We start from the raw sequence: 26,384 nt of genomic DNA on the forward strand, positions 1-26,384 counted from the left end.
ACAAATGTTCAGAGTTCAGAGTTAAACATCTAGCAACCAATCGCTAAACTACATAGTTATTCGATATTAACACACATCTCTAATCAGTCAGTCGCAGAGGAATCATGAGATGCAAAGCTACCAACATACTAAATGAATTATATATTTCGGAAAAAGGTACAACATCCAGACAGACTAAAGACCTTAGCGCAAACACTTCTGGAAAGAAACATTAGTGCACGCTTTTCGAGGTTTCCAATCATTTAAGATAACATTATTACATTTACAGATCAATAGCACAAGCGGTTCTGAGGTACCCATGTGGAACACAAATATTAGTACGCGTCGCAGCCCCCACGGGCAGCAGTGCAGGCACTGAGTTTGGCGTCTAGTCCATCGTAAAAAAAATAAAAAAAAATAAAAAAAAATTCAGATGGCTCTGAGCACAATGGGATTTAACTTCTAAGGTCATCAGTCCCCTACAACTTAGAACTACTTAAACCTAACTAACCTAAGGACATCACTCACATCCATGGCCGAGGCAGAATTCGAACCTGCGACCGTAGCGGTCACGCGGTTCCGGACTGTATCGCCTAGAACCGCTCGGCCACAACGGCCGGCTTAGTCCATCATACAGATGGCAAATACTGTCCTGGGATATGTTATTCCACGGCTGCTCGACCTGTTTACGTCGTTCTGTAATACACTCCTGGAAATTGAAATAAGAACACCGTGAATTCATTGTCCCAGGAAGGGGAAACTTTATTGACACATTCCTGGGGTCAGATACATCACATGATCACACTGACAGAACCACAGGCACATAGACACAGGCAACAGAGCATGCACAATGTCGGCACTAGTACAGTGTATATCCACCTTTCGCAGCAATGCAGGCTGCTATTCTCCCATGGAGACGATCGTAGAGATGCTGGATGTAGTCCTGTGGAACGGCTTGCCATGCCATTTCCACCTGGCGCCTCAGTTGGATCAGCGTTCGTGCTGGACGTGCAGACCGCGTGAGACGACGCTTCATCCAGTCCCAAACATGCTCAATGGGGGACAGATCCGGAGATCTTGCTGGCCAGGGTAGTTGACTTACACCTTCTAGAGCACGTTGGGTGGCACGGGATACATGCGGACGTGCATTGTCCTGTTGGAACAGCAAGTTCCCTTGCCGGTCTAGGAATGGTAGAACGATGGGTTCGATGACGGTTTGGATGTACCGTGCACTATTCAGTGTCCCCTCGACGATCACCAGTGGTGTACGGCCAGTGTAGGAGATCGCTCCCCACACCATGATGCCGGGTGTTGGCCCTGTGTGCCTCGGTCGTATGCAGTCCTGATTGTGGCGCTCACCTGCACGGCGCCAAACACGCATACGACCATCATTGGCACCAACGCAGAAGCGACTCTCATCGCTGAAGACGACACGTCTCCATTCGTCCCTCCATTCACGCCTGTCGCGACACCACTGGAGGCGGGCTGCACGATGTTGGGGCGTGAGCGGAAGACGGCCTAACGGTGTGCGGGACCGTAGCCCAGCTTCATGGAGACGGTTGCGAATGGTCCTCGCCGATACCCCAGGAGCAACAGTGTCCCTAATTTGCTGGGAAGTGGTGGTGCAGTCCCCTACGGCACTGCGTTGGATCCTACGGTCTTGGCGTGCATCCGTGCGTCGCTGCGGTCGGTCCCAGGTCGACGGGCTCGTGCACCTTCCGCCGACCACTGGCGACAACATCGATGTACTGTGGAGACCTCACGCCCCACGTGTTGAGCAATTCGGCGGTACGTCCACCCGGCCTCCCGCATGCCCACTATACGCCCTCGCTCAAAGTCCGTCAAATGCACATACGGTTCACGTCCACGCTGTCGCGGCATGCTACCAGTGTTAAAGACTGCGATGGAGCTCCGTATGCCACGGAAAACCGGCTGACACTGACGGCGGCGGTGCACAAATGCTGCGCAGCTAGCGCCATTCGACGGCCAACACCGCAGTTCCTGGTGTGTCCGCTGTGCCGTGCGTGTGATCATTGCTTGTACAGCCCTCTCGCAGTGTCCGGAGCAAGTATGGTGGGTCTGACAGACTAGTGTCAATGTGTTCTTTTTTCCATTTCCAGGAGTGTAGTTGTTGGTTGATGAGTCACACGAGTCACTTCTCATTGCAACATATTCCGCACGTGCTCGACTGATGAGTATGTACGGAGAGTGTGATGGCCAGGGATTTTGCTGCAAGTCTTGCAGAGCACGTTGAGTTGCACTAGCAGTGTATGGGCGTGCATTATCCTGTTGGAACAACACGCCACCTTCCTGTGGCATGGACGGCAGAAGAACGGGTCTAGTAACATTCCGCACGTACCGAGCTCTATTTCATGTCCACTCCAGAAACACCAAAGGTAGACGAGAACCGTAGATTATCACACTCAAGATCGTAACGACCGGTGTAGGGCCAGTATGTATTGGACGAATGGACTCTACGAGACTCACTGAAGACCACAGCGTGACATTCCATCTTCCAAGAGATCATCTGACGGCACCAGTCAAGCTGTGCAAGTCGATACTGTAGCATGAGTGGAAGATGGGCTACAGGTGTGCGTGTCCGTAGTCCCACTGCTAATAATCGTTTCACAACACTTCGTGGTGACACATATGGGCTCACAAGCTCTCTTATGTGTGATGTGGTAGGTGCACGATCTGCCACTGCTGCCATTACAATACGACGTTTCTGGCAGGGGTCTGTGTTGTGTGGACATCCAGAACTTCATCTATGAGTGTGACAATGTTCAGGTGACCACTGATACCAGCATGGTTGCACAGATGACGCAACGCGTCCAACTTGTGTGGCAGTTCTGCAAAAGGACCATCCGCCCACTCCTAAGTCCACGATCTGACCCCCTTCAAACTCCCTCAGTTGGCTGTAGTAAGCAAGAGTACGTCTCCGTGGCATAGTTGCCTGCTTTTTTTCTCATGTTCGCGGCACACTGGACCTTATGGCTGTGACCTTGCCTTATTCAAGGGTAGACACAGATGGTGCTCTGGTAGCTATGGCACTATGCTTTCTGTTGGGGTATGACGTTGAAACCACTATCAGTTCATCTACTATCCCCCAGGTGGCATATGTTGTCATCGAATCGAAACGGACATTATCTTTCCAGGTATAGCAATTCTATCTTGTTAGTATATTTTAGTGCAAAATTAGTTTTTGCGTCCAATAAGCTGTCGAATTCTAGAAATATGATCTTGTAACGAATATGCTTCATTCAGTCCAAAAATAATTTGTGAATTGTTTTTGATGGTAAAGAGTTGCGCAGTGTCGTGGTGTCTAATCCACGCAATGCTGCGTAGTTCAAAATGGTTCAAATGGCTCTGAGCACTATGGGACTTAACGTCTGAAGTCATCTGTCCCCTAGAACTTAAAACTACTTAAACCTAACTAACCTAAGGACATCACACACATCCATGCCAGAGGCAGGATTCGAACCTGCAACCGTAGGGGTCACGCGGTCCCAGACTGTAGCGCCTAGAACCGCTCGGCCACCCCGGCCGGCTGCTGCGTAGTCTGTAGCATTTCTACATAAGGAAATGTTTTACTGAGGTTTCTGAATGGTGGAGATAACGAGGAATCAGATTTCAATGTTAAAAGCAAATGGTTGTTAATATTAAAATAAAGCCAACATGGAGAAACTAAAATGTAAATTAGATACATTAATGATATGTAACTCATCTGTGTATACCAAAGGATACAACATATTAGAACAATACCATCTGAAGAAAACCTGTGTTTAAGCCAGTCAGTAAAGGTAGATGGAACTCCTTCCGGCATGACGCAGGCGGCAGAACGGCGCAGAATGGACGAGAGACGTGGGGCCGCTGTGGCGGACGGCGGACATCTGTCGCGGTCGCCAGAGCTTTGGCGATGCTGCACACATTTTTTAGCAGTAAAGGTGGTGTTCAGGTCGTCGTTCGAGCTTCAGTGCTGAGGAGCAGTTTTGCTCACCTCCGAAAGCAGAGTCTGGAGTTCATATGTCGTATGGAACTTAAGCAGCTAAAATAATGTGTTGCGCTTGCTGCTCAACAAAGTGAACTAGCTCGTGGCAATAGTAAGAAGCCTTTCAGACGCCAAGGAACTCAATCAAAATCACACACGGTTGGATTCAACCTTTCGTTCTATAGGTACCGTTTAATGTGAACTCGGTGGACCGTTTAAGTGAGTTAATACAGTGGTTGATTGGAAATCGACTGGATTTTGGAACGATCGCAGACAGTTCTACTCAATGGCTCGATACTATCGTAATTGGTTATCTGCATCCAGACTCATCTTAAAATGCCCTTACAGCATGCATATTAAATGGACGTATAAAAGGTAAAGAGTTCTCGGGGAGGGGGGGGACACAGAATGCAGCATGTACCTTCGCTGAGGGTACGGCATCGCCCAGATTACTAAGAAGCAACATGGATCGGATTGGGAGGAGAAAGACAAGTTCCCTGTCATTCAACCCTTAGTGCACCCAGTTAATATATCGTATCAGAATTTCAGTGATGAATTTCAGTTTCTATAAAGTGGCTCTGAGCACTATGGGACTTAACTGCTGAGGTCATCAGTCCCCTAGAACTTAGAACTACTTAAACCTAACTAACCTAAGGACATCAAACACATCCATGCCCGAGGCAGGATTCGAACCTGCGATCGTAGCGGTCGCGCGGTGCCAGACTGTAGCGCCTAGAACCGCTCGGCCACCCCGGCCGGCTCAGTTTCTATGAAACAGTCCCGTCTGAATACATTTTGTTTCGGTGTTCTAATGGATTCAGGAAGTGAAAGAAGTACTTTAATTTCCACTGACCAGGAACTTGAGTACTTGGCCTCTACATTTTCTTTATCGTAGTAGGTAATTATAACCTGTTTGCATATATGTATGTTTCCAAACTTTTTCAAGAGTTGGGACTGTCTTTCAGTGGTGTTGCCGTTGTTGCTAGTTATCCGTGAATTAGAGCAATTTGGTAACAGTACTGCGCGAAGACTTACAATGGTTAATTAATTTTCACAATTGATCAATTACACTGACTGACCAAAAAAACTAAGCATCCCGAAGACAACATCATATATCTACGCAACTTCGCATATATACACACCATCGGCTCATATATAAACGATTACAGTTGCAGTTCTCTTTTATATGTGTATCGACCACTAGAGTCCATTAGTGTTGAACCAGCCCTGGAAGGGGATGCGAGAGGCGTGAACAGCATCAGTTGATGATCCCCTAAGTAGGCTGCCATTATTACCTAAAAACAAACAGCTGCTTTTGGTGTGGCACTGTGACCGGAAAGCATGAACTACTGATGAATGACTTCGCACTTCGTTCAGTTATGAATCGTGCCCCTGCATTACCCCATATGACTGTAAGAGGGATCCCATTCTTCCAGTGATTTGGAGGGACACAGCTGTATTACTCCTAGGGTCAAGGCTGGTAGTGATCGAAGGAATTCTGACAGCACAACAATATTCCATGGGTATCGTGTGTCTTCGTGTATATCTTTCGTACCACAATTTCATGATGTCAATTTTAAATGGAAAATGCTCGTCTGAATATGGCCTGTTTTATGAACTTCCTGTTTAATACTGAGGTACTTCAGTGGCAAGCAGGATCCCCACATTTGTCCGCAGTAGGACATTGTGTGACTCGCTCGGAACTTAACTCAGGCCAGTGCGAGAATCTGGGATATCAAGGAAGAGTTACAACAGTTAAGCGGCAGTTTGTCTCAGGAATAGATACAACGTCTTCACGATAACCTTCTCAACCATGCATCCCTGACAGAGAGATTGTAACGTCCTACTGATAAGTAGGCTCACAATTCCCAGTTCTTTGTAAATTTCCATCGGTTTTGTAATCACTGAAATAGCAACACATATGCTCTCATCCCATGAAATTTCATTTCGTTTCCCCTTCCCATTCTGGGTGCTTCATTTTCTTTGATCATGCAGAATATTTTTTATGTTTCTTCTTTTAAATCTCTCTCTATATATAGTAGATTGTATTCCTACCATACTAAGAAGTGAAACTGTTCCTTGTTTTGACTGATTACAAAGTTGTGTCTCTGCTTAGTAATAATAATAATAATAATGATAGTAACAGCGAAGCACCGCCACTATTTTGGGCATCACGGGGAACTCGCAGCTCAGCTATTGCAGTTGAAGGAATCAAAGGCTGCCGGCAGGCACTAAGATGTCGGCATGCCGGTTACAGCAACTGAGCTACCTGTACATTTTAAAGTTTGCCGTGCCAAGCACCGCAGCGATAAAACAGGGCTCTTGCAGGTAGGAACAGGTAGTTTCTACATCAATGGGCAATGGGTTAGTTTTTCTGAACGTGGCTGGAAGCACCGCATCGGAATAACAAGTGAGCTCCTAACTCATACAAATGACCGTCAGTTTTAGCAGGGGTATCAGCAGTCTTACAGCTCCTGCCATCACAGGCGGTCTACGATAGACGCTGGTGCGACATGGGCAGCAAACAGCCGCCTCGAGCTCAGGCTTCCACCGCCGCACCGCATTCTAACACCAAGTCCTCCTTCCAGGAACTGGTGCCACTACACTGCTGGGCCGCCTTCAGGCTCACTCCGACATCAACTAGACACCTGCCCTTTGGGGCAGCAGATCGAGACTGAGGCAGTACAGCCGCTCAGTCTTCTCCGTTGGCATGTGCTCCCCGGCACCACGTGCCGTCGCTCATAGAAGCGAGGTACATCAGAGACTGGCATTTCCAGCAAGTATTCTGACAGTCATTTGCACCCCTGGCACCTCTAGCCAGCAGCTGTGCAGTGTATAAACTGTGACACGCGAATGAGCGAGCCCATGGCGTCAACATTCCTGGGCACAGATATCATGGTCCACTGGTTGACAACTGTCTGTACACCATGCACCGTCCTCACCACGTGCTAAGATGTGGTGTGGCCACCGCACCACAATGCTATGAGTGTAGTCGTATGGGTTTTAATAAAATATTTGATTTTTGATGTGTTTTATCTGAGATGCCAGCAGCCTTCGCCATTGCGATGACCCACTGCCGTAGCCGAACCTCGCACACAAACGGTCCTTCACCGCGACTCTGTTTCACTTGTTGTCAGAAATGGGATTCACAACGCCTACAGCTACCACCAGTGGATAAACAAGATTACTCATCTACCGCAGGGTAACATTTGCGTCAACGTATAGTGGGTAAAGTGCAGTGTTTTTGTTCGACTGTATCACGGAGAGTAAATGGGCCTTTTGACAAATGGCTTGGTTCAAATGGCTCTGAGCACTATGCGACTTAACTTCTGAGGTCATCAGTCGCCTAGAACTTAGAACTAATTAAACCTAACTAACCTAAGGACAGCACACATATCCATGCCCGAGGCAGGATTCGAACCTGCGACCGTAGCGGTCGCGCGGCTCCAGACTGTAGCGCCTAGAACCTCACGGACACTCCAACCGGCTTTTGACAAATACAGGGTTATTACAAATGATTGAAGCGATTTCACAGCTCTACAATAACTTTATTATTTGAGATATTTTCACAATGCTTTGCACACTCATACAAAAACTCAATAAGTTTTTTTAGGTATCCACAAATGTTCGATATGTGCCCCTTTAGTGATTCGGCAGACATCAAGCCGATAATCAAGTTCCTCCCACACTCGGCGCAGCATGTCCCCATCAATGAGTTCGAAAACATCGTTGATGCGTGCTCGCAGTTCTGGCACGTTTCTTGGTAGAGGAGGTTTAAACACTGAATCTTTCACATAACCGCACAGATAGAAATCGCACGGGGTTAAGTCGGCAGAGCGTGGAGGCCATGACACGAATTGCCGATCGTGATCTCCACCACGACCGATCCATCGGTTTTCCAATCTCCTGTTTAAGAAATGTCGAACATCATGATGAAAGTGCGGTGGAGCACCATCTTGTTGAAAGATGAAGTCGGCGCTGTCGGTCTCCAGTTGTGGCATGAGCCAATTTTCCAGCATGTCAAGATACACGTGTCCTGTAACGTTTTTTTCGCAGAAGAAAAAGGGGCCGTAATCTTTAAACCGTGAGATTGCACAAAACACGTTAACTTTTGAAGAATTGCGAATTTGCTGCACGAATGCGTGAGGATTCTCTACCTTCCAGATTCGCACATTGTGTCTGTTCACTTCACCATTAAGAAAAAATGTTTCTTCATCACTGAAAACAAGTTTCTCACTGAACGCATCCTCTTCCATGAGCTGTTGCAACCGCGCCGAAAATTCAAAGCGTTTGACTTTGTCATCGGGTGTCAGGGCTTGTAGCAATTCTAAACGCTAAGGCTTCTGCTTTAGACTTTTCCGTAAGATTTTCCAAACCGTTGGCTGTGGTACGTTTAGCTCCCTGCTTGCTTTATTCGTCGACTTCCGCGGGCTACGCGTGAAACTTGCCCGCACGCGTTCAATCGTTTCTTCGCTCACTGCAGGCCGACCCGTTGATTTCCCCTTACAGAGGCATCCAGAAGCTTTAAACTGCGCATACCATCGCCGAATGGAGTTAGCAGTTGGTGGATCTTTGTTGAACTTCGTCCTAAAGTGTCGTTGCACTGTTATGACTGACTGATGTGAGTGCATTTCAAGCATGACATACGCTTTCTCGGCTACTGTCGCCATTTTGTCTCACTGCGCTCTCAAGCGCTCAGGTGGCAGAAATCTGAAGTGCGGCTTCAGCTGAACAAAACTTTATGAGTTTTTCTACGTATCTGTAGTGTGTCGTGACCATATGTCAATGAATGGAGCTACAGTGAATTTATGAAATCGCTTCAATCTCTTGTAATAGCCCTGTATTTAATTGTATTATTATTAAGTTCAATGTGTGGTGGGTAGTCGTAGCCAGTGTTCTGTGGAAGTGTAAACAAGAATGTTAGTTCGAAATATGTGTTACCAAGAGCACAGGTTGTGGCCCATTGTCAAGGAGTATGTAAGGTGGTAACCGTAAGTAGTAATACAGGAAATGAATTTGAGGGTTGTGAAGGAGCATTAATTGTTTTCAGTGTGTAAAGTACTAATTTTGAGCATCCACGCAGGCACAATAGTTAAGTTACAGTAAGAGGTATTATGATCGTGTTATGATTAAGTATCCTTCTCTTAGTTTGATTTTGTTTTATTGTGATTAGTGTGTTTTCATGATACCAGAGACCAAGAATTATAGGAAATGATTGCTAGTTTTCACTGTCCTAGGTAGAGACACAGGGGCCAAGTCTCCTGAAAGAGCGAGCTTTTGTAGTACCGGAACCATTTTTTGAGTGTTACTATATAAACAAGGAGCTCACCCGCAGCAGCTGAGGAGCAAGAGGCAGCCCAGGCACAAAGGTGTCGGCATCACGGTTGCAGCTGGAGGGACGTTTATGAATTGTAAGGTAGGCCAGGCCTAGCACCACAGTGCTGCTAATGCAGCGGTTAAGTTTGGGCTCTTGCAGGCCAGGCCAGGCAATTCCTACATCGCTGGGACACGGATGTGTTGCTCCAATCGTGGCTGGAAGCAGCTCATCGGCACAACTAGTGAGCTCCCAACCAGCATTAGTAACCATTAATCATAGCAGAGGTCTGTGCAGTCTTGTGGTGGCTACGATTGCGGGAGGTCTGTACCAGGTATTGGTGCGATATGGGTGGCAAATATGCGCCATGAGTTCGGGCCTCCACCACCGCAGCATCTTCTAGCACCAAGCCGTTTTTCCTGGGCTTGATACCATTCCAATGGCGGGCTGCCGCCAGTCTCAGTCCAACAGCAGCCAGACTACAGCCCTGGAGTGCAGCAGATCGGGACTAGGGCAGTACAGCCACTCGCCCTTCTGTGCGGTTATGGGCGCCCTGACAGCAAGTGCAATCACGAGAGGCTGACAATCCCTGGAAGTATTCTGGCAGTCATCCACGCCACTGGCACCTTTCGCGAGCAGCCTTGCAATGTATAATTGAGATGTGCCACTGAACGAATTTTTGGTGTTCGCAGAGTGCCCCGTCCTCAGCACTTTCTATGAGGAGGTGTGGCCACTGCACCGTGACGCTGTGAGTGTATTTGCTTGGGTAGTTGCGACAACCCAACCATGCACACATGTGACCCTTTATCCATGGTCCATTTCAATAGTATTGATTGTAATTATAGTAATAATCATCAAGTAAAGGTAAAAGAAAGGAAATGTACATATATTCCTAAATGTAAAATGAACCAGTAACAAATATAATCTTAAATGTAATATGAATCAATAACAGTTTTGTTGACAAAACGTAGAGAATATGCAAGTTTAAAAAGACGAATTAATAGCAGTCAGAAAATACTTGATGGTTGAAGCCACTTTTCAGTAGGTGTTAAATAAGAGAGCTATGGGCGTAGGGAAGCAGAATGAACAGTATCACCTCGTGAGGATGTGATTTCATTTGTATATACATATGTATAGCAAGGGTATGAAACTCTAAAGCTGAGACAGGCCAAATCAAAACGGTTCAAGTTCAGGTGGGACACACAAAAAAAAGGAAATACCTAAAAACCAATTTTCATAGAAACGCAAATTTACATAAACAACAACAAGGCTCAACAACAACATAATACTAATGTATTCTTCCTGACACTTGACCTCTCTCTTCAGCTATTATCTTTCCTATTTTCAGAGAAAACTTATTTGCAGTAATAACTTTCAAAACTGACCCATCTGGAACGTCTGAAATCTTGGATGCAACAGGAACTTTATTTCCTTTCATTGTGGACAATAGCTGCTCAGATCGATAAGTACCTCAAAACATGGATATAATTTAATATATTTGTAGACATTAACCTATGACACCACATTGTACCAACAACCACTTTTGCCGAGATCGATTAACTGAATGCGTAGCAGTGAACTCGTCTGTTTTTGCTACCCTAACACTGTTGATAGACGGGTCTGTCTACAGCACATTCTGTAAGGAGAAGTCTGCAAAACAGGGGAAGATGTGGACTCCTACCACAATTTATTGGTTATGAACTGTAGAATCTGTAGAACTGAAGAAGATGCAAAAAGTTGAGAATTTAAGAAGCTGAGGCCTCGGTAAACTGAAAGAACCAAAGGTTGTAGAAAAACTCAGAAGGAGCATGAGGGGATGATTCACAACAGGGGAAAGGAATGCAGTAAAGGAAGAATGGGTAGCTTTCAGGGATGAAACAGTGAAGGGAGCAGAAGATCAAGTAGGTAAAAGGATGAGGGCTAGTAAAAATCCCTAAGTAACACAAGAGGTACTGAATTTAATTGATGAAAGGCGGAAACATAAAAGTGCAGTTAATGAAGCAGACGAAGAGGAATACAAACGTCTAAATATGACATTGACAGAAGTAAAGTTTGGAAGGTAGGAGACGAGGTACTGGCAGAAGTAAAGCTGTGAGTACCGGGCGTGAGTCGTGCTTCGGTAGCTCAGATGGTAGAGCACTTGCCCGCGAAAGGCAAAGGTCCCGAGTTCGAGTCTCGTTCGGGCACACAGTTTTAATCTGCCAGGAAGTTTCATTGACAGAAGTGATAAATGGCTACACAGGAGTGGCTGGAGGACAAATGTAAGAATTTGGAAGCATATATCACTAGGGGAAAGATAGATGCCGCTTACAGGAAAATTAAAGAGACCTTTGATGTGAAGAGAACCAGCTGTTGAATATCAAGAGCTGAGGTGGAAAACATATCCTAGGCAAAGAAGGAAAAGCAGGAAGGTGGAAGGAGTATTTAGAGGGAATACACAAGGGAGATACACTTGAAGCGTTATTATGGGAACGGAACAGGATGTAGATGAAGATGAGGTGGGAGATGTAATACTGCGTGAAGAATTTGACTGTACACTGAAAGACCTAAGTCGAAACAAGGCCCCAGCAGTAGACAACGTCCCATTAGATCTACTGATAACGTTGGGTGATCCAGCCATGACAAAGCTCTTCCATCTCGTGAGCAAGATGTATGAGACAGGTGAAATACTCTCAGACTTCAAGAATAATATAATAATTCCAATTCCAAGGAAAGCAGGTGCTGACAGGTGTGCAAATTACCGAACTATCAGTTTAACAAATCGCGGTTGCAAAATACTAACACGAATTGTTTACAGATGAGTGGAAAGACCGGTGGAATCCAACCTCGGGGAAAATCACTTTGGATTCCAGAGAAATATGGGGCACGCTAGGCAATACTGATCCAACGACTTCACATTGAAGATAGGTTGAGGAAAGGCCAACCTACGTTTATAGCATTTGTAGACTTAGAGAAAGATTTTGACAACGTTGACTAGAATACTCTCTTTGAAATTCTAAAGGTGACAGGGGTAAAATATGGGGAACGAAAGGCTATTTGCAATTTGTAGAGAAACCAGATGGCAATTATAAGAGTCGAGGGCGAGGAAGTAGTTGTTGGGAGGGAGTGAGACAGGGTTTTAGCCGATGCCAGAACTGTGGTGTCTAGGAATCCTGCATACTTGGTTCGCTAAACAAACAATCAAACAACCCATAGTAATCAGTTTTATTACAATAAGGCAATTCCAGTACTTAAATTTGAGAGATGTTTCGCAAGCAAAGGGCGACATACGAAATAATGAATCTTCTTCAGAATAGATAAACACAAGTCTGTGCTATGTAGGGAGTACAAATGATATAGGCTACGATTCAAGCTGCTATCGAAGTGGGCTGCCACTAGTAGGGCGCGGCGCTTATATCCTCTTCATGTAGGGGCCTTTGGTGTCGCGTTGTCGTCCTGGATGGAGGTCGGTGAGCGTACGACTGACTGATCTCTTCTCATAGCCTTCTCTTCTCTGTCGTTCCTGACTGGCGTGCCGGTGCTGACTTTACCCCGCAACAGAAACAAAAGAAAAAATAGGAGTAGAAATAAAAGTCCAGGGAGAAGGAATAAAAACATTGAGGTCTGCCGATGATACTGTAACTCTGTTAGAGTCAGAAAAGCAATTGGAAGAGCAGCTGAACGGAATGGACAGTCTCTTAAAGGAGAAAATAAGGTGAACATCAACAAAAGTAAAGCGAAGATAATGGAATGCAGTCGAATTCAATCAGGTAGTGCTGGGGGAATTAGTGGTTTTTTAGTGGTTTATTAGTGTCCAATGGTTCCTAACTTCATTTAGACGTCACAGGTGAAGGCAATGTGGTCGGGAGTTCCCCTATGACCACACTGACAGATGTCATTATCTTTCCTTTTGAAAATGTACAGGTTAACAGGACACAGGCTGTGTCACATTGGATAATGTATCAATGCCTGCCTGGTGTTTTGATGGGCATGTCCTAGGCGTTCTCGAATGCACTGGAGGTTGATGGAGACTTGCTTAGCCATTCCCGCCAAATGTGTGGGGCTTTTAGCTACGGAGGAAACACGTTGTGATTGCAAGGTCGCCCTCTATAAATAGTGCAAGACATAAAACGGTCAAAACACTGGCGGCCTTTGGGCGAATATAGAAACCATAATTTGGCCATACATAAACACAAAGAGCTTTCAAAAACTGGTGCCACCACCTATAGAATTCCAGGGAATACTTAGAAGAGGAGAGTTCTAAAGAAAAATATGCGTTCTACTGACAACAAGAAAGTATTTGCAAGGATTTTGACCTGTTTTTACCTCAAAGAGGAAATGTAAACTTACGCAAAAGTCTGACCTACTTGGCCAATAGGCAGATATACTTGGGCAGATGAATGGGGAACGGATTTACTGTTATTAATTCGAACAAATGTTGAATGCAACTACAATAAACGATGGACCAAAAGTTAAAAACAATAATAATTTTAATAATTAATAATAAAAATAATAATCACCCAAGGGTATCAAATAATTATTATCATTATTTTTTAAAAGAATAGCTGCAGTATTGCATCCAAAAGGTGGACAAACATGATATTTAGCCGGTTGTAATAACGTTTCGGCTCATCAGTGTATTCTCTTATGTGCAACTGGAATGCACGTCACATACTATCACCGAGGAAGTCACACGATTTTGCTAGTGACAAGCTTAAGTGGAAATTTTACCTTACAAATATACCAGCAAAATGAAAGATGGTGAATAATGCGGAATATTTTTGTTGTATCTGCATTCTGGGTAATTACCAGGACAAGATGCTACCCATGATAAACGTTCCACTTCTCGTCCTCAATATTCCATGTGGAGTCCCCACCTTTGGGTACTAAGTAAGAATTCAACTGTCAAAACACCCATTTTACTATGTATTCACCTTTTGCACTGTAGATCTGCTGCTTTTAAGACAGATTATAATGATTGTGCCTGGCCAAACTACTCCTTCTCCAGGACAATAGGCCTATCATTTATTGCAGACGCCAGGTGATTCTCTCCCTCCAATACGCCAGCCGCCAAAGTGGACAGATTATGTGTGTGGAACAAACGCACTCTCGTAACGCGATGTTTAGGATGCGGACGTAACCTTTATCTGGAAAGCGCGGGTTGAATTATCACAGGATGTCAATGAAGTTCACGCCAAGACACTTGATCTGCTTACGACAAGGATGTGGACCTTTAAATGTTCAAATGTGTGTGAAATCTTATGGGACTTAACTGCTAATGTCATCAGTCCCTAAGCTTACACACTACGTAACATAAATTATCCTAAGGATAAACACACACACCCATGCCAGAGGGAGGACTCGAACCTCCGCCTGGACCAGCCGCACAGTTCATAACTGCGGTGCCTTAGACCGCTCGGCTAATCCTTCGCGGGTGGACGTTTAGACACCGAGTAAGTAAATTAGTATAGTAATGATTGCACTGTGTATTTTTCAGTGACGATACACGTGACGGCGGCCTCAGCGGAGGGGCGTCGGCTGGGCAGTACGTGCTACGCAGACGCCGACTGCGCACTGAAGAACAGCCTCTGCCACCGTGGCTCCTGCCGCTGCCGCAACGGGCTGCAACCCTCACACGACGGCCGACGCTGCCTCGGTCAGTATCTATATTCCGTTCAAAATTACTAAACTGACAGCTGCGAGAGAAGTATTTCGTAGAGACTCACGTGGCTGGCACGTCACGCATACAACCAACCTCACGAAACTTGTAGCCGTAGTAATCATCTGCATTTGCCAAATCATCGCCCTCATAACTACAACTTTTCTTGCTTGTTATGTATCTCACATAGCTTTCTGCCGTGGAGAAAAGTCCATTGTAGCTGAGATTTTGATTTCAGTTCTTACGGTTGCATTTACAACCCAAGGTACGAAGCATGATGTGCTTGAGCAAATTATCACTGGACGTGACAACATAAATTTTCCTAAGGTAGAACATTTTGGCGTTACGATAACCCCAAAGTGGTATTTTCCCTCGTAGAACATTTTGTGAATATTTAAAGGTTATATAATCTTTTAGAATACTCGGTATTCTTTGTTGAAATTAAGAATTACAATTCTCATATATCTATAGGGCAATATTTTACAGTAACTTGTATTCGTTTCAGTGTATCGGATTCCAGCATTTGATGGTGAGTCCTACGTTCAACTGCAATGTCTGAAAGCTTACAACAAACTGAATATCGAAATGGAATTCATCTCATACGCAAACGATGGTCTTCTGCTGTACAACCAACAGAAGGAAGACGGAATAGGTGATTTCGTCTCCCTCGCCATTATTGAAGGGTGAGTTATACAGAGTGACTTCGATAGTAAGTACTATATTAAGTGAATAATAAACTCGAACACACTATACAGAGCGCATCGCAGCGAGGATACAAGTAAGTGAGAGCAGCGTCGTACGAAAAGTACATTTTCTGTGAAATTAGTACGCATGAGTACCCTTTGTCAAGGATAAGGGAAGTGAATTAGCAGGGTACAGAGGCGTATGCATTCAGCACTGTGGCATGCCTGTCCATATTTTCTGCAATTGGATCTTAAACCCTTGAATACTAAAAATGCCACACATACTATCTCATACAGAGCCATACTTTGAACATTGGCAAGGCTGAGGGAGTTGAAGTAGTGATCAACATACTAGATTAGCAATTAAATCAATTGCCTCTTCAGATGTTACGTATGAAAGTATTTTATTTACCAGGCGATGGTTTGCAGTCGAGAAATACGTAGCTCTTTAATCGACTAACTTAATCCTGCTCATGAACCAACAGAGCAAACTGATCTTCACTTTATGTCTGGATATATTCTCCACAAGTTAATATACAGTATCTGGCGGCAGGTATTTCACACTAATATTATCGATTTTCTGTTCTGTTCCAATCGCCTGCTGCGCTAGAGGAAAATGGCAGGTTTCATGCCTGTGCATCTTTATTTCTCTTACCCTGTTGTCATGATCGCCACGCGAGATATAAAATGATAGAAGTGTAATGGTGGCAGTCTCCATCGACTACAGGTCCTCCAAATATATTCAATTTGGTGTCGTGAGAACTAAGTCGCTTTTTTCCAAGAGCTTCTATGTAAGAACCCCAAGCGTTTCTGTAACGATTTCGTATCTACTGCACCAACTTGCAACGTCTATGGATTCGTGTATTGCCACTCTTTCTTAATAAGGTATCCAAACATTTTAACAAGAGTCTGCAATTGATCGCATTGGTGTCTTATGCGGTATGTCCGTTACAGATGTACTGTACTTTCCACAGAAACATTTCACGTAAAATCGTACTATTTCACAGCGCTTCTTCGTATTTCCTCTAAATACATTACGATGATACACGTTCAAGACATTAACACTAATGTTGTGGTCGGTTACTAATGAATTATTAGTCTTTGTTATACGCATTAAAATGAATGTATCCAGTTATAGCGAAAGGTGCCATCCCTTCCATGAATCAGAATTTGATGGAAGTCGTTTCGAAATACGTAACGTCGTACATTGATGGTAAGTGCTAGTTGGAATCGCTATTTTTTGTACATAGCAAGCGTCAGATTTCCATAACAGCCGTATTACCCGAGCAAAAAATGTTACACATTTCCATAGTATATTAATTTGTCTTTTTTTAATTACTTGCGTCTTTTTCACAACATGTTGCACTACACGCTATTCCGCTACCGAAGATAAACCATATCTCAACGAAGGACTGATTGTTCTGCGTATTCGACGTATAATCTGACTAGTATCCCATAAGGATTATTTTGATATCCATTTCCGTGCTCAATGGTTTGCTATACATTTTCTCATCTGCGTGATGGTCGAAAGTAGCAGTAGCAGCTGGTTTTATTAGATGAAGAAGCTTAGAGTACAAACTTCAGTATTTCATTCTTTATTTCCACAACTGCTGCTTACGTATAAATACAAAAATTTTAGGTTCCTTGGGTGCTATGGATAACAACTGAAATCTTAAAATACTATAAGCGTTCACATTTATTATCCTTCACCAAGTGGCTTTATCTCAATCAGTAAGTCATAGTCGAATTTTTTATGTGATTTTTCGTGGGCAACCTATGGCACCGTTTGACAGAAGAAGACAAAAATACCATTTTAGTAATAAGTCCAAAGTTATCTGGATGCTTTGATTGCGGAGGTGAACAATAATAAGAGTGAAAATACCTTTCAATGAACACAGGTATTTACATATGCACAGAAGGGCCAAAACATTACAAGCACCTGGTTAAAAGGGTGTTGGTTCACATTTGGAACCCTACACAGCAGCGATTCGGTCTGGCGTGTATTATACAAGTCCCTGGTAGATTTAAAAGTATGTGTGGCATCAAATGTTTCCGCACATGTCACTTAATTCCCCTAGATTACGTACCGCAGCTTGGTGGGCGCGGACCCGGTGCCCGATCACCTCATAAATGTGTTCCATCTGATTCAGATCAAGCGCATTTGATGTCACATCATCAGCGTTCTCACACTATAATTTCTATAATATCCTTCACACTACTGTAGAAATAATCTGTTCTTGAGAAACTGACAAATATCCTGCAGCAGAATGCCATCGCCACTGGGGGAGACATCAAACGTGAAGTTATGCAGACGGTCCGAAATGATGTTCATATACTTCACAGACATCATGGTGGTGTCGATTTATACCACAGGCGCCAAGGAAGTCCAGATTAATGTCCTCCAAAGCATTATATTTCGTAACATCTCCTCTGACCTTGGTAATGGCCTCGATACGAGCAGCAAATGAATCAGAAAGTTTCTTGTGGTATGCCATATGCAACTAAAGCCTCTCTCAGTCATGATTAAATCCCGTAGACCTACCATACTGCGAGAATGCTGCTTGTTACGTTTCACCATCTGCTTTAAGTAGTCCTAACGTTTCCTGTAGCATTAAGATAGAATGATTTACCGAAACATTTCATCTGTAGTATGGTGTCTAAATGGTCGTCAAACAAGGAAGATACGCGTATAGCCCTGTGAACGGGGCTGCTGGGATCTTGGAGGACAGGGTTGTCCACAGTATACTCATCATGAAGATGTAGAAGAAGGGTCAATACTTGGGCACCAAAAGTTTTGAATAAAACGTCTTAATACACTCTCACTGTCACCTTAACTCTGAAGGTTTATCCTTTATTTGGCAATGTTGCTCTCATGCAACATGAAAATTCCACAATGTTTTCTAAACATGTTTCAAATTTCAACCATGGAAGGGCAATAGTGCTTGCAAGCAACATTTAAGTTTTCATATACAGCGGTATTTTGTTCTCTCTGGTGAAAAGCTTTATATAGTGTGCATCTTTAGAAGGCACGGTGTTAGGTTACGTGAGCATCAATTACGAGTGCAGCGGTTTCTTTCGGTTTTATAGTGCTTTTCTTTCTTGTACAGTGAAAATTGATCATAAACGGGAAGAGGAAGCTCTGAAGTGAGTTATTATATAAATATGTTAGCGAATGGTTACCCGGAACATTGCGAATAGACCGATCGTGTCTGGGAAAAGTAAGCCTGGCTTTTATTATAGGATGAACAAATTCCGAAGAAGAAGGAAACTGCAGAAGCAGTGTCAGTGAATGATGTACGATATGATAGTTTTGCGCACTGGCCAGACTATGATCCGAAAAGGAAGATGTGGATTGGCTTCGAAGGGTATTCGCCTATAAATGTGCAACATAGAGAAATGTTCTGTGTATTGTACGAAAAAGGAACTGTTATAAGACATTTCACATTAAAAAGTGGAAAATGTAACCATTTTTTCAGCCACATTTAGAACACTGCAGCATTTATTTAGCAGCACCCATCTGTGTTTGTGGGCCATGGTACCTAAAGGCAACATACTGCATTTTGAGAAAGCGGAGGTAAAAGTGTCCGCGTGACAATACGCATCTAATTTAAGTAACTCTACTTTTTCACAATATTTCTTTTTGTGCCAAATAAATAGTAAATCACCACATTGGGTCGTCCGTGTTCTCATTGCCTTTCATCTTTAGAAAAGAGGCAAAACTGCGACTCGTTAAACACACTACATGCCTGTACACCTACTGTCCAGTTTAGGCCTATTGCAGACGAGAAGATTTATGTGCTGTTGTGATTAATGTAGTTCTACGTGGTTCCAAACTGAAAATTTCCGTTGTATGCAATTCCCTTTACAATGTTCGTGCGGAAACTGGCGGAAATTGTCGTTGGCAAGACATGACACTCATCCAAGAACCGGTCGTGTAGTCTCTATTAACCATAACTATATTTACGCACGGCTGCGGGTGGTACATTATTCCTTGTTGATATGCTGGATGGTCCACGTTCATAGACCAACAAATTGCGCAACTGCATTCTTGGTGGGGTCTTGAGCACGTCTAAACACGATAGCTTCATGCTGCCGTAATTACCGATACAGCCGAATGACATATGAAAACCTCATCACTGTTACGAGTGACTTGCGTCAGCGGTGCAGACACACATGAGGGACCGATACAAGTTCTGTGCTGCCTACAGCATATTAAAATACTCGGGTGGTATTTTCAGAAAACGAAGATTACTTTGTCTGCTAAACTTAATATTTTTATTGAACGTTAGTAGAATCTTCCAATCTCTTATCACCTTCCATTGCACAAATGTACCTGGCAGTTGAATTTTCCCATAGCTTATCATCTTCTTTCCACAAATGTACCTGGAAAACGATCCAAAATACGTCAGTTATTGTGGCAGATATCTTTTACTTCCTCCTCCCCTTAAATGCCTGCTTCTGACTGCTGAAACAGTTATTCATACTTAATAAAATAAGCTTGCCGATGCAGAGTAAGAAATTTCATTATATTTAATGTTTTTTTTTTTTCGTTCAGCTACGTAGAATTCAGATACGACTTGGGAAACGGTGCCGCAGTTTTAAGATCGGCAAACCGGATTACACTGGGTACGGTGCACCATGTGAGTGCGCGCCGCTACCACCGGGACGGCTTGCTGCGCCTGGATGCCGGCCCTGAGGTGGTGGGCCAGTCGCAGGGGGCGCTGCGGGCACTGGACCTGCAGATGGATGCTTTCGTCGGTGCAGTTCCTACCAATCTAACAAGGTACTACTTTAATATTGGTTTCGACTTATCGTGTCAGATCCATGAACCGATCAATATACACTCAGGTGAAATAACTTGGGAAGATACACCAAAAAACCATTGACTTCGCTGATTTATCGTATGATTGTAGTACATATTTAGAGATATAAAATCTCGGTCTAGTGTGATTCGCTTCTCCAGCAGTTTTAAGTGCCAATATTCAAATTTTTTTAAGCATCATGGAAACCATACGCCAACGCAAGCTTTCTGACAGTTGCGTTAATGCAACCGGCCAATGCGGCAGAACAGTAGCCTATTTGTAATGCGTTCGAGTCTCGTAATTTTGTTCCCACCACAGATTTGTATCACTACCACCAAATAAGTACCTTCGGAAAATAGTAATCATGGTAATCATAGTGGAATATGCGAGAAGAGACATAATAAGGAACCGTGATGAAATGAACATTTATGTATCTACACATCCATTCGCATTTCGCAGCGATATCATTCACACTCTCTTCTAACAATGTACATCATATTTGTAATGGTTTTTGATAATCAACGGAAAACACGTAGAATGGTTTGGCGTTGCTTTCCTACCTGCTGTGTTGCGATTGCTTTTATTTCAGTACCAGAAGTACTGAACCTGTTAGTCAACAGCTCATAACCTCTCAGGCCATTTCATCGTTGCTGTACACTGCAGTGAATAGGTTTACTATTTCATTTTTTTTCATTAGCAGAGCCTTAAAGAGCGATTGAAGAATCATCAATGGAAGATTACAAACAAGGTACGAATTGCCCTGTAGTTAGGTGCCTTAGTCGATTGTTCTAATACCAATTCTCCATAGCTTGCGTTCTCTTGTCGTATTCTATAGACTCGTGTTACTTTGAACGTAGATATCTCGGAAATACTTGAAAAGTGCATCACACTATAACAGTGTCTGTCACATCTATTTGCCGCGCGGGATTAGCCGAGCGGTCTCAGGCGCTGCAGTCATGGACTGTGCGGCTGGTCCCGGCGGAGGTTCGAGTCCTCCCTCGGGCATGGGTGTGTGTGTTTGTCCTTAGGATAATTGAGGTTAAGTAGTGTGTAAGCTTAGGGACTGATGAACTTAGCAGTTAAGTCCCATAAGATTTCACACACATTTGAACACTTTTTGTTACATCTATTTGTGTATCTTAAGGGAGATGAGGGAATTCGGTGACCCATGAGGCGCAAACCTCTTGTAAAAAGAAAAGGAAAAATTTGACAGCAGTGGGTTTTTCGAATAATACGGTACTATCTAGATGGTTTAATGGTTGCGTGTTTATTATATTCGTTAACAACTAGTTTCGGTTGCTGCGATCGTTAAACCTTATAAGAAACAAACTAAAGGATTCCAAAAATGTTAAGCATCATCTACACATTACAAGTCAACCATCGTAAAAGAACACACACCACTTTACGAACTTCAGACACAAATGCCTCAACGACATTAAATACACAAATCAAACTCTAAGCAATAAAATAATGCTTACTGTTTACTAAGGGTTTACCCAGTGCTGTCTTTCTACACTTACTGTTTTAGTTTGTATGTAACAAAATGCTGTATAACCTGAAAGATTAATAAACTGAGAGTATTATTTTGTGAAAACATAGATACTTCAACATACTGGTGAAAAGACCTCTAAGAACCGATCTACGAAAGTGCTTTCCGAGCATTTCCCATGCTGCGGAGAACCTATATGCGACACTTACCTCCTAAAACATTCGAGAAAGAATCTGTTTTCTGGGTCGCGGGATATTCTGTCTCGTTCCACCCACGTGCGCTCATGAAAGCGTTGCCGCCTCATATCGGTTCACTGCCCTCTCTATGTAACCCTCCGCATATGTCTGCATCACGCTAGTTCATCTCCTCTGAGCAGCCAGTATTATTGAAATTAAAGAAGTCCATTTTCATATAAGTAGTTGAATCACGTTACCTTACTGAAGGCGGGTTTATTCCTTTATTGTATTCATATGGAGACTTTATGTGGAGCATTATAGCCGTAATTTGAATTAATCAAAATTATTAGATAAAGTTTTGAAGAAGGAGACATTTATATTATACTACGCATAGTTGCTATGCTGGGAGCTACACCCTGCTCCCGCAAATGATCCACCACGCGATGACAATGATATTTGATTCAGAAATTATATGAATGGTGAATGAAATTTCACAGTTGTTCAGGCAAAAATAATATTTAAAAATTTTAGTATTAGATTTGTCCTTATTTACAATTTCTGGCCAAATACAAACATCAAAAAAAGTTTTATATCACCCCGGTTCCCAGAACTCCTAAAGATATGACTGTGGATATTGTGTCACAGACACAGACTCTTTGACTGTTAAGAGATGTCACTTAACCCGCCCTAAGATATAAACAACCATGCATGAGCAGCGCCTATTAGACGCAGGGGGTCCGACAGCTGATCAGTTCCAGTCATTCCACCAGGAAGGAGGTACACGGCTCGTGTTGTATATAGTTCAACCATGCCTAGACGGTCAATACCTCCTTTCGATCGCGTCCGCATTGTTACTTTGTGCTAGGAAGGGCTCTCAACGAGGGAAGAGTCCAGGCGTCTCGGAGTGAACCAAAGTGATGTTGTTCGAGTATGGAGGAGATACAGAGACACAGAAACTGTCGATGACATGCCCCGCTCAGGCCACTCAAGGGCTACTACTTCAGCGGATGACCGCTACCTATCGATTATGGCTCGGAGGAACCCTTACAGCAGGGTAACGACTCAAACTGTGCGCAACAGGCTGCATGATGCGCAAATTTACTCCTGACGTTCATGGTGAGGTCCATATTTGCAACCACGACACCATGAATCGCGGTACAGATCGCCACAACAACATGATGAATGAGCCGCTCAGCATTGGCATCACGTTCTCTTACCGATGAGTGGCGCATATGTCTTCAACCAGACAATTGTCGGAGACGTGTCTGGAGGCACCCCGGTCAGGGTGAACGCCTTAGACACACTGTCCAGCGAGTGCAGCAAGGTGGACGTTCGGTTCTGTTTTTGGGTGGTATTATGTAGGGCCGACGTACGCCGCTGGTGGTAATGGTTGCTGCCGTAACGGCTGTACGATACGTGAATGCCATCGTCCGACCGATAGTGCAAATTCTAAAGTCCCAGAATATGAGGAAAGCTTTCTTGAAAATTTCACGCTCAAGACGTTTTGCAGAATGTGACTGTAGCTATCGGCACTAAAAACGTGTCACCACAGTCTCTGACGCATGAAACGTTAAATCTTGCTTATTTTGCTGCTTACTGTAACTCGTATGGTATTGTATTTTGGGGCAAGCCTGTGCATTTACCAAGAATATTCCTAATCCAGCGTAGGGCGGCCATACTTTCATACGGTGTCAGTTTACGAACGCACGAGGCCCGTTATTCAAACGTCTCGGAATTCGAACTCTGCCATTCCTCTACATACTCTGATCAACCAAAACATTATGACCACTGCCCAGCATGACGTTGGACACCGCCTGGTCCTGTTAAGGGCACTTGACGCAGTAACGAAGTATGCAAGCTGAACGGACACGGACGTGGTATAACGCTAATAACATATGACCTGCAAATGGGAAATTCCATTGAGATAAGCGACTCTGACAAAGGGCGGATTACTATTACACACTGCCTGTGAAGGAGTATACCTAAAAATCCGAAGCTGATCGACTGTTCACGTGCCACTGTCGTGAACATCTACGGAAAGAGGTAGGACACTGAAAATACCACTGGGCGCTAAGTGGCTGGACGGTCACGACTCTTCACACAATGTTGGGTTGGGAGATTTGTCTGATATTTAAAGCAGGATAGATTCTGCTCTGTGGCATCTCTGTTGCCCGCACAATTGTTTTGGAGCACACCGTTTTCGTAAATCGGCGAACATCTAGCTTCGCATCTCACCATATGTTTCTTTCAGTAGTGTGTCGGGAGCCAGAACCATGCTACAGTGTTTTGAGGAGCGTTATAGTGAACTCAGGTTGATGTCTCGGCGACCAAATTCACCTCAGTAAATCCTATGGACCCCATATGAGTTGTTATCGGATGCCATTACCTGTGCGGAGACATCTAATGCCACTGTATACTGCCTAATAGGATTTGTTGTTGCCTATCTTGTCTTATTTAGAAGAAACTGGAGCATTTACACTGTGATTGACCAATATAAAAACGATATGCAGTAAGGTAACATTTCAACATTGTACGAAGAGGTGTGCACTAGTGAGGATGTTTAATATTCAGTAGCCTATCAGAACAGAAAATTAAATAATGGAAAGACACTAAGTATTCAAACTAAAATTGAAAGATTTTCTTGTGACGTATTGCGTCTCTTCTGCTCACGAAATCCTAGCAGTAGTTCGAAACTGTTCTCTGTAATCTATTATCTATTTGAACACTGGCTTACAATTTTTTTTTATTTTTTTAGTCCTGTAATTCCTTTTCTTATAAATTTTATATTTAGCTTTCTGTAGGATGTAAGAAGTAGTCAAACAAAAACGAGACTGGTGGAAAAAGATGATCAATAGCTTCATGGAAAAATGTTTGTGATTGCCTTCAGGAGCATGACTAGACAGTCATGTACCTCTCCGTCCGAAGCAAATGGGAGACCACAAATGTCTTTCTTCAGGGTTGCAAAAATAGGGAAATTGCATGAGGAAATATCGGTACTGTATAGACCAAATTCCCAGCGAAAATTTTGCAGTCCAGTCAAACACCTTTGGTAAGATGTTGGTGGCGACTGGCGGCGAAAAGCGGACTGCTAGAAATATATCTCTGGTTGAGTAAAATTTTTATTCATGTTAGGCACAGAGGTGTGATCGCCGTTGGAGGAGAGGCCATCGACCTCAGGATGATTTAGTGAGCCACAGAGGTCAGCGAGCTTTCGTCAGCAAGTATAACCGGCGAGTGGCGTGAATAAGCAGTGTCACCAGCTAGAGTTAGCAGGACGGCCGTAGCAGGCAGAGATCACGGGGGCCGCGGCCGATGAATGAAAACTCCGTTCAGACTACTGGCCCACCTCAGCAGGATACAACACAGGGCACAACGGTACACAAACCAAAGCCCCAAGAGCGATCGATGTCGATGTCGTAGATGTATGTCTGCCCTGGGCGATGATTAGCATTGACTGAATCCTTCAGGAACCGATGCACAGCTACAGAGAAACCGGGGCGCCCCCAGCCCAGGTTCGTACAGGCAACCCACCAGAGAGATGGCTGCCAGCTCGAGGTAGTCACCTGGAGGGAGACTCAACAGTGAGAAGACGTAACTCGTCTGCATACAGTCCCCACCTCAGGCGGTTACTTACCACTACTGGAGACGAGGTCCTTGGCAGATAACTGGATAGTTCACTTGGTTCTGCATTTGTCTCCACTTGGAGGTCAGCACCTAAAGGAGTCATCTGCGGCTGGTATCACGTACCTATGTTGATATCGTCATGTACAGACAACACTGACAAGAGTCAGATGACAACTGAGTACATCTGAGACCTGCATTTACAGCTTTTATAGTTTGATAAAAACTAGACAGTGTTGACTGGAATACCTTCTGAAACACCGAATGTAACAGATGTAAAATACCAAAAGTGAAAGGCTGCCAATTACTGTTTCTACAGAAACCAAATTCCTGTTTTACGTATTGAAATACGTGAAAGGGAAATAGTAGTTCAGAAGGCAGTAATACAGGTTACTAGCCTATGTCAAGATATTTTATCTGTACATTGAGCACGTAGTGAAGAAAATTTGTGAGAATTTTGTAAAGGGAAGTTAGTTTCAGGGAGAATAAATAAAAGCTTATATTTATGCCAATGACATTCTGATTCTGTCACAGACGAAAAAGGGTTGAACCGAATGGATTGTGTCTTGAAAATGTATTACATGATAACACCACTAAAAGTCCGACAGGGTCAGTAGAATGTAGTTCAGTTAAATCAGGTGATGCTGACAGAAGCATTTTGGGAAATGAGACACTAAAAGTAGTCGACGATTTT

General features: G+C 43.8%; 1 protein-coding gene across 1 annotated transcript in view; it reads left to right on the forward strand.

The window, feature by feature from the left end:
• The window catches only part of LOC126471202 (agrin-like), a 121,692-nt gene that overhangs the window by 71,920 nt on the left and 23,388 nt on the right, over positions 1–26,384 (forward strand). Inside the window, exons 3-5 of the mRNA XM_050099315.1 lie at positions 14,758–14,916; positions 15,425–15,602; positions 20,158–20,385. Coding sequence (XP_049955272.1) covers positions 14,758–14,916; positions 15,425–15,602; positions 20,158–20,385 — 565 coding nt within the window. The remainder of the gene's footprint in view (positions 1–14,757; positions 14,917–15,424; positions 15,603–20,157; positions 20,386–26,384) is intronic.

Source organism: Schistocerca serialis, chromosome 3, assembly GCF_023864345.2.
Source record: "Schistocerca serialis cubense isolate TAMUIC-IGC-003099 chromosome 3, iqSchSeri2.2, whole genome shotgun sequence".
Classification (NCBI taxonomy): Eukaryota; Metazoa; Arthropoda; class Insecta; order Orthoptera; family Acrididae; genus Schistocerca; species Schistocerca serialis.